This window comes from Silurus aristotelis, assembly GCF_946808225.1.
Source record: "Silurus aristotelis genome assembly, chromosome: 11".
In the NCBI taxonomy this organism is placed as follows: domain Eukaryota; kingdom Metazoa; phylum Chordata; class Actinopteri; order Siluriformes; family Siluridae; genus Silurus; species Silurus aristotelis.
In genome coordinates, this window is record NC_139584.1 from 565,765 (window position 1) to 575,764 (window position 10,000).

Consider the following 10,000-nt stretch of genomic DNA (forward strand, 5'->3'; position numbering starts at 1 on the left):
CCAACACACACCATCACACACCATCACACACCAACACACACCAACACACACCAACACACACCATCACACACAATCATACACCAACACACACCAACACACACCATCACACACCATCATACACCAACACACACCATCACACACCATCAAACACAATCATACACCAACACACACCATCACACACCATCACACACAATCATACACCAACACACACCATCACACACAATCATACACAATCATACACCAACACACACCATCACACACCAACACACACCATCACACACAATCATACACCAACACACACCAACACACACATCACACACCAACACACACCATCACACACCATCACACACAATCATACACCAACACACACCAACACACACCATCACACACCATCACACACAACACACACCATCACACACCAACACACACCATCACACACCATTACACACCATCAAACAAAATCATACACCAACACACACACCATCACACACCAACACACACCATCACACACCATCACACACAATCATACACTAACACACACCATCACACACAATCATACACCAACACACACCATCACACACAACACACACCATCACACACCGTCACACACCAACACACACCGTCACACACCAACACACACCATCACACACCATCACACACCATCAAACACAATCATACACCAACACACAACATCACACACCATCACACACCATCACACACCAACACACAACATCACACACCATCACACACCATCACACACCAACACACACAATCATACACCAACACACACCATCACACACCATCACACACCAACACACACCAACACACACCATCACACACAATCATACACCAACACACACCATAACACACCAACACACACCATCACACACCATCATACACCAACACACACCATCACACACCATCAAACACAATCATACACCAACACACACCATCACACACCATCACACACCAACACACACCATCACACACCATCATACACCAACACACACCATCACACACCATCAAACACAATCATACACCAACACACACCAACACACACCATCACACACCAACACACACCATCACACACAATCATACACCAACACACACCATCACACACCATCACACACAATCATACACAATCATACACCAACACACACCAATACACACCATCACACACCAACACACACCATCACACACCAACACACACCATCACACACCAACACACACCATCACACACCATCACACACAATCATACACCAACACACACCAACACACACCATCACACACCATCGCACACCATCACACACAACACACACCATCACACACCAACACACACCAACACACACCATCACACACCAACACACACCAACACACACCATCACACACCGTCAAACAAAATCATACACCAACACACACCATCACACACCATCACACACAATCATACACAATCATACACCAACACACACCATCACACACCAACACACACCATCACACACAATCATACACCAACACACACCATCACACACCATCATACACCAACACACACCATCACACACAACACACACCATCACACACCAACACACACCGTCACACACCAACACACACCATCACACACCATCAAACACAATCATACACCAACACACACCATCACACACCAACACACACAATCATACACCAACACACACCAACACACACCATCACACACCAACACACACCAATACACACCATCACACACACCATCACACACAATCATACACCAACACACACCATCACACACCATCACACACCAACACACACCAACACACACCATCACACACCATCACACACAATCATACACCAACACACACCATAACACACCAACAAACACCATCACACACCATCATACACCAACACACACCATCACACACCATCAAACACAATCATACACCAACACACACCAACACACACCATCACACACCAACACACACCATCACACACAATCATACACCAACACACACCATCACACACCATCACACACCATCACACACAATCATACACCAACACACACCAACACACACCAATACACACCATCACACACCAACACACACCATCACACACAATCATACACCAACACACACCATCACACACCAACACACACCAACACACACCATCACACACCATCACACACAACACACACCATCACACACCATCACACACAACACACACCATCACACACCAACACACACCATCACACACCAACACACACCATCACACACCATCACACACAACACACACCATCACACACCAACACACACCATCCCACACCAACACACACCATCCCACACCAACACACACCATCCCACACCAACACACACCATCACACACCAACACACACCATCAAACACAATCATACACCAACACACACCATCACACACCATCACACACAATCATACACCAACACACACCAACACACACAATCACACACCAACACACACCATCAAACACAATCATACACCAACACACACCATCACACACCAACACACACCATCACAGACCAACACACACCAACACACACCATCATACACCAACACACACCATCATACACCATAACACACCATCACACACCAACACACACTATCACACACCATCACACACCATCACACACCAACACATACTATCACAAACCATCACACACCATAACACACCATCACACACCAACACACACTATCACACACCATCACACACCAACACACACCATCAAACACCATCACACACCAACATACACCAACACACACTATCACACACCATCACACACCATCAAACACCATCAAACACCATCACACACCATCACACACCAACATACACCAACATACACCATCACACACCAACATACACCAACACATACTATCACACACCAAAACACACCAACACACACCATCACACACCATAACACACCATCACACACCAACACACACTATCACACACCATCACACACCAACAAACACCATCAAACACCATCAAACACCAACACACACCAACATACACCAACACACACCATCAAACACCATCACACACCAACATACACCAACATACACCATCACACACCAACACACACCATCACACACCATCACACACCATCATACACCATAACACACCATCATACACCATAACACACCATCAAACACCATCACACACCAACATACACCAACACACACTATCACACACCATCACACACCATCACACACCAACATACACCAACACACACTATCACACACCAACACACCATCAAACACCAACATACACCAACACACACTATCACACACCAACACACACCATCAAACACCAACATACACCAACACACACTATCACACACCACCACACACCATCAAACACCATCACACACCATCACACACCATCACACACCAACATACACCAACACACACTATCACACACCATCACACACCATCACACACCATCACACACCATCACACACCATCAAACACCATCACACACCAACATACACCAACACACACCAACATACACCAACACACACCAACACACACCATTAAACACCATCACACACCATCACACACCAACACACACCATCACACACCATCACATACCATTAAACACCATCACACACACACCATCACACACCATCACACACAACACACACCAACACACACCGTCACACACCAACACACACCATCACACACCATCAAACACAATCATACACCAACACACACCATCACACACCATCACACACCAACACACACCATCACACACCATCACACACCATCACATACCACACACCATCATACACCAACACACACCAACACACACCATCAAACTCCAACATACACCAACACACACTATCACACACCAACACACACCATCACACACCATCACACATCAACATAATAAAGCGTAATAAAGCGTAATAAAATGTAATAAAGCGTAATAGAGTGTAATAAAGCGTAATAACGCGTAATAGAGTGTAAAAGAATGTAATAGAGTGTAATAAAGCGTAATAACGCGTAATAGAGTGTAATAGAATGTAATTGAGTGTAATGAAGTGTAATAGAGTGTAATAAAGCGTAATAACGCGTAATAGAGTGTAAAAGAATGTAATAGAGTGTAATAGAGCATAATAGAGTGTAATAACGCGTAACAGAGTGTAATAGAGTGTAATAAAGTGTAATAGAGTGTAATAAAGCGTAATAGAGTGTAATAAAGTGTAATAGAGTGTAATAGAGTGTAATTAAGTGTAATATAGTGTAATAGTGTAATACAGTGTAATAGAGTGTAATAGAGTGTAATAGTGTAATAGAGTGTAATAGAGCGTAATAGAGTGTAAGAGTGTAATAAAGCGTAATAGAGTGTAATAGAGCGTAATAGAATGTAATTGAGTGTAATAAAGTGTAATAGAGTGTAATAGAGTGTAATAAAGTGTAATAGAGTGTAATAGAGCATAATAGAGTGTAATAAAGCGTAATAACACGTAATAGAGTGTAATAGAGTGTAATAAAGTGTAATAGAGTGTAATAGAGCGTAATAAAGTGTAATAGAGTGTAATAAAGTGTAATAATGCGTAATAGAGTGTAAAAGAATGTAAGAGTGTAATAAAGTGTAATAGAGTGTAATAGAGCATAATAGAGTGTAATAAAGCGTAATAACGCGTAATAGAGTGTAATAAAGTGTAATAGAGTGTAATAGAGTGTAATAAAGTGTAATAGAGTGTAATAGAGCATAATAGAGTGTAATAAAGCGTAATAACACGTAATAGAGTGTAATAGAGTGTAATAAAGTGTAATAGAGTGTAATAGAGTATAATAAAGTGTAATAGAGTGTAATAGAGCATAATAGAGTGTAATAAAGCGTAATAACACGTAATAGAGTGTAATAGAGTGTAATAAAGTGTAATAGAGTGTAATAAAGTGTAATAGAGTGTAATAGAGCGTAATAAAGTGTAATAGAGTGTAATAGAGCATAATAGAGTGTAATAAAGCGTAATAACGCGTAATAGAGTGTAATAGAGCGTAATAGAGTGTAATAGAGTGTAATAGAGTGTAATAAAGTGTAATAGAGTGTAATAGAGCGTAATAAAGTGTAATAGAGTGTAATAGAGCATAATAGAGTGTAATAAAGCGTAATAACGCGTAATAGAGTGTAATAGAGCGTAATAGAGTGTAATAGAGTGTAATAAAGTGTAATAGTGTAATAAAGTGTAATAGAGTGTAATAGAGCATAATAGACTGTAATAAAGCGTAATAACGCGTAATAGAGTGTAATAGAGTGTAATAAAGTGTAATAGAGTGTAATAAAGCGTAATAACGCGTAATAGAGTGTAATAGCGTGTAATAGAGTGTAATAAAGTGTAATAGAGTGTAATAAAGCGTAATAACGCGTAATAGAGTGTAATAGAGTGTAATAGAGTGTAATAAAGTGTAATAGAGTGTAATAACGCGTAATAACGCGTAATAGAGTGTAATAGAGTGTAATAGAGTGTAATAAAGTGTAATAGAGTGTAATAAAGCGTAATAACGCGTAATAGAGTGTAATAGAGTGTAATAAAGTGTATTAAGAGTGTAGTGGTCTCTTACCCGCTTCAGGTCTTTCAGGCGATTAAACTCCTCAGCTACGGCCTGAAAAAAACAACAACAACCAGTTACTATGATCAGGTAATAACAACCGAATACCCTGATTATAAGCAGGACTCTTATAAGTCTTAATCAGTGTTGTCATAGTAACCTGATTAACATCTGGCATCCTGTTCTTCCCAACACTAATTATAGTTAATGATTGGTAGTTAGTAGTGCTAGTGTTAGTTGTCATGGTAACCTGCTTCACTTTTGGGATCCCCGTATTTTCCACCCCTAGTTAACGTTAGCTGTAGATAGTCAGTAGTGCTAGTTAGTTGTCATGGTAACCTGCTTTAAATCTTGCAATCCTGTATTTTCCGACACTAATTAAAGTTAACGATAGGTAGTTAGTTGTGCTCATTAGTTGAAATAGTAACCAGTCTCTACATCTTTTATCCTGTACTTCTCCACTCCCTGTGAACGTTAGCGATGAGCAGTTTTTCAGTAATGACTCGACATCAGGATGTAGGTTGAGATGTGAGGGTGGTACCTGGTACTTGCTGGTCCCCTCGTTCAGCATGTCGAGTTCTCGACTCAGTTTGTTCAGCTCGTCATTGATGTCATCGATTTCAGCACACAGCTGTTTATACGTGCGCAGATCCGAGTCAAACTCCCGCTTATAGTCGTGTCTCTGAGCGCTGGATGTGATCTCTGGGTACTGACTGTAATACACACACAGAATTCAGCTCTCAGTACACACCTAACCAAGTACTGCATGTAACACACACACACACACACACACACACACACACACACACACACACACGTATCAATGCCTTTATCTGCTTTATAGAATTGAATTTATTAGTGATTAATATTTATAAATCAGATCAATGATTATGTTTAACTCTGTTACTGAAGTTACTGTTACTGTTCAGCTGATCGACTGCACACAGGGCGCACGTGAGTCTGGAATCGTTAGGAATGATAACAGATACACACACACACACACACACACACACACACACACACACACACACACACACACACACACACCTCAAATAAACAATCTGTATGACATTTCCTCCTGCACAGGATATTCGGTTTTTTTTGTCTCACTCTGATGTATTTCCTGCTGCCAAGAACAAACAGGGCAGGAAAACAGCTTCTTTTACAACACACACACACACACACACACACACACACACACACACACACACACACACAGTTGTATACTATAAACAACAAGAAAACTGCAGTCTACATAAAAAAAAACAACAACAGTGAAAGTACATAAAGCTAAAATCCTGATCTCTCTCTCACACACACACACACACACACACACACACACACACACACACACACACACACACACACACACACACACACACACACACATTGTGAACATTGGACAGTGGTGTGGACAGTGGTGTGTGTACTCTAACAGTGTGCTGTAATCTTCTCAGGAATGCACAGCTACATACTTTAATAATTGAAGTGGTTTCAACTGTGTGTGTGTGTGTGTGTGTGTGTGTGTGTGTGTGTGTACTATACAGTGCTCAGCGTAAATGTGTCCACCATCTCCAAAATGTTGACAAGACTGTTTTATATAACATCTGTTAAACTTCTAACATGAAAGTAAAATTCATAATATAACTTCGAGAACAACATTTTTAGTTGAACTCAAATTAGGGTGATAAATAAAAATTAGTACACCCCCCTGAAGGTCTCTAGAGTGAAGATACAGTACATTTAATACAATGTCTAATTAAACAAGAAGTCACGCTCAGGTGAGTCTAATCCTTTATTACACAAGTGTCCAGCAGACAGCTGACTATAAAAGTGTGTTACTTAAAGAAAATTCCCCTGACCCCTATCTGAGTACAATTGAGAAATGTCACATATTATGAACTTTACTTTCATTTTAGAAGTTAAACAGATGTTATATAAAACTTAGTCTTGTCAACATTTTGGAAAATGTTTTTGTGTTCATTGAGATATTGTTTAAAATGTTACTTTTCAAAGGGGGTGCACTTATTTACGCTGAGCACTGTTTGTGTGTGTGTATGTAAATGTGTGTGTGTATGTGCATCTGTGTGTTTATATGTGTGTGTATATATGTGTGTGTGTGTGTGTATATATGTGTGTGTGTGTATGTATATATGTGTGTGTGTGTGTGTGTGTGTGTGTATATATATATATATATGTGTGTGTGTTTGTGTTTGTGTATGTGTATATGTGTGTGTATATATGTGTGTGTGTGTGTGTGTCTATGTATATGTGTGTGTGTGTGTGTGTGTGTGTGTGTGTGTGTGTGTGTGTGTGTATGTATATGTGTGTGTGTGTGTGTGTGTGTGTGTGTGTGTGTGTGTATGTATATGTGTGTGTGTGTGTGTGTGTGTGTGTATATGTATATGTGTGTGTGTGTGTGTGTGTGTGTGTGTGTGTGTGTGTGTGTGTCTATGTATATGTGTGTGTGTGTGTGTGTGTGTGTGTGTGTGTGTGTGTGTGTGTATGTATATGTGTGTGTGTGTGTGTGTGTGTGTGTGTGTGTGTGTGTGTGTGTGTGTATGTATATGTGTGTGTGTGTGTGTGTGTGTGTGTGTGTGTGTGTGTGTATGTATATGTGTGTGTGTGTGTGTGTGTGTGTGTGTGTGTATGTATATGTGTGTGTGTGTGTGTGTGTGTGTGTGTGTGTGTGTGTGTATATGTGTGTGTATATGTGTATATGTGTATATGTGTGTGTGTGTGTGTGTGTGTGTGTGTGTGTGTGTGTATTACCTGGTCCAATGATTGGGATCCAGTTCATTCCCAGTCTCTCCTCCTGTAGTGTACTCGGTTTCGTACTGAGACTCGTCCAGCTCAGGGTTTCTCCTGCGGCGTTTCCCTCGCAGTGCTGCAGGTTTCCTCTCTGTTCTGTCTGACGGACTCGAGCTCTCAGGATCCTGAGCACGACTGAACACACACTCCGAGTACCTGTGGGTCCATCAACATCACATCACCAACCACACCACAGAGAAGAGGACTTTCAAAGGAACAAGATGATGATGATAAAGAAGTAGAAGATGATGATGCTGGTGATTATAAAGAAAAAGATGATGAAGAGTGAGAAAATAAAGATGAAGATGATCACAGAGATGGTGGTGATGAAAATGACAGAAAGATGGGAGGATGTGAATAAGAAGATGATGATGAAAAAGGAGATGAAAAAGATGAAGAAAAGGAGATGATGAAGAAGAAGAAGATGAAGAATGAGGTTCTACAGTGAGTGAGTGAGTTCTACAGTGTAGAAGGTAAATAGAGACAGAATCAGAGTGGACTGGAGCTCAGCACTGCCTTGTACAGAAGGTGATGTTTACTCAACAACAACAACAACAACATCATAATAATAACAATAACAATGAAAAAGGGGCGGAGACTCACGCTGGAGGTGTATAGGGGATGGAGGTCACACTGTGGGACTTGTTCAGAGGTAATGCTCCTTTTTCTGAGAACATCACCGATGCTTCGTGGACGCTCTGTCCATCACCCATATTGTTCACCTGATTAAAAAAACATCATGGTGGTCATTTTTTACATCTTTACAACTAAAAGTTTTTCCACACCTGTTTTAGGATCAGATCATAATTTAATCACGAGAACAAAAACACAACCAGCACCAGATAAAACACAATACTGTCGTCTCAGGACTCTCGCTGGGTGAGATTCTGTCTTTACTTCACACACATTCTGGAGACGCGTCCTGTTCTCAGTGATGTCATCATCCTGCTTCAGTTTTTGACTTTCATCCTGTTCTAATGTGTTAAAACTTCTTGTAAACACGTCTCTTTATCGATCTCTTTCACCATGCAGGCTTTGAGGACCACGGCTTCATCCCCGGTGTTACTCGCGTGCTTATTTATTACAGGAAGTCACTTACTTTCAGTGAATTCCAGCATCAGTCTGTGCTACTGAACAGGAAATGGATCACTGAACTCTGACTGGAACTCCAGCATGTAACGGACTGAACTGAAACACGGAGGTTTCTTGTGCTCGAGTTATTTATTATTTCTACAAGTTAATCATTAACAGGTTACACAAGTCAGCGTTACTGCCTTATACCCAATCTGACAGTCTGCTCTCAGTGTATATGTGTGTGTGTGTGTGTGTGTGTGTGTGTGTGTGTGTGTGTGTGTGTGTGTGTGTTCCTTTCTTTTTAACACTTTTCCCTTTCCTGAACTCAGAGGAAACGTCTTCCATAGAGAAGAAACAAAAGGGATCTAAAGATTAAAGAATGTGTGTGTGTGTGTGTGTGTGTGTGTGTGTGTGTGTGTGTGTGTGTGTGTGGAGAGTGTTTTATCTTTGTTCCACTTAAATAATTATATTAATATGAGTGATATGGGTAATAAAGTCCTGCAGAGAGATGTTCCACCTGCATGGTGTAGGTGTGTGTGTGT

The 10,000-nt window shown here is 40.8% G+C and overlaps 1 protein-coding gene and 1 long non-coding RNA gene across 4 annotated transcripts in view; both read right to left on the reverse strand.

Moving 5' to 3' along the window:
* The window catches only part of LOC310733695, a 94,972-nt gene that overhangs the window by 3,045 nt on the left and 81,927 nt on the right, over nt 1-10,000 (reverse strand). The window lies entirely within an intron of this gene.
* The window catches only part of LOC310733596 (occludin), a 31,472-nt gene that overhangs the window by 2,183 nt on the left and 19,289 nt on the right, over nt 1-10,000 (reverse strand). For all 3 annotated transcript variants that reach the window (XM_083554995.1, XM_083554994.1, XM_083554993.1), the window contains exons 4-7: nt 8,988-9,106; nt 8,346-8,540; nt 6,115-6,286; nt 5,586-5,627 (exon numbers count right to left, since the gene is read on the reverse strand). In XM_083554995.1, the coding sequence (XP_083411121.1) occupies nt 5,586-5,627; nt 6,115-6,286; nt 8,346-8,540; nt 8,988-9,106 (528 nt within the window). The remainder of the gene's footprint in view (nt 1-5,585; nt 5,628-6,114; nt 6,287-8,345; nt 8,541-8,987; nt 9,107-10,000) is intronic.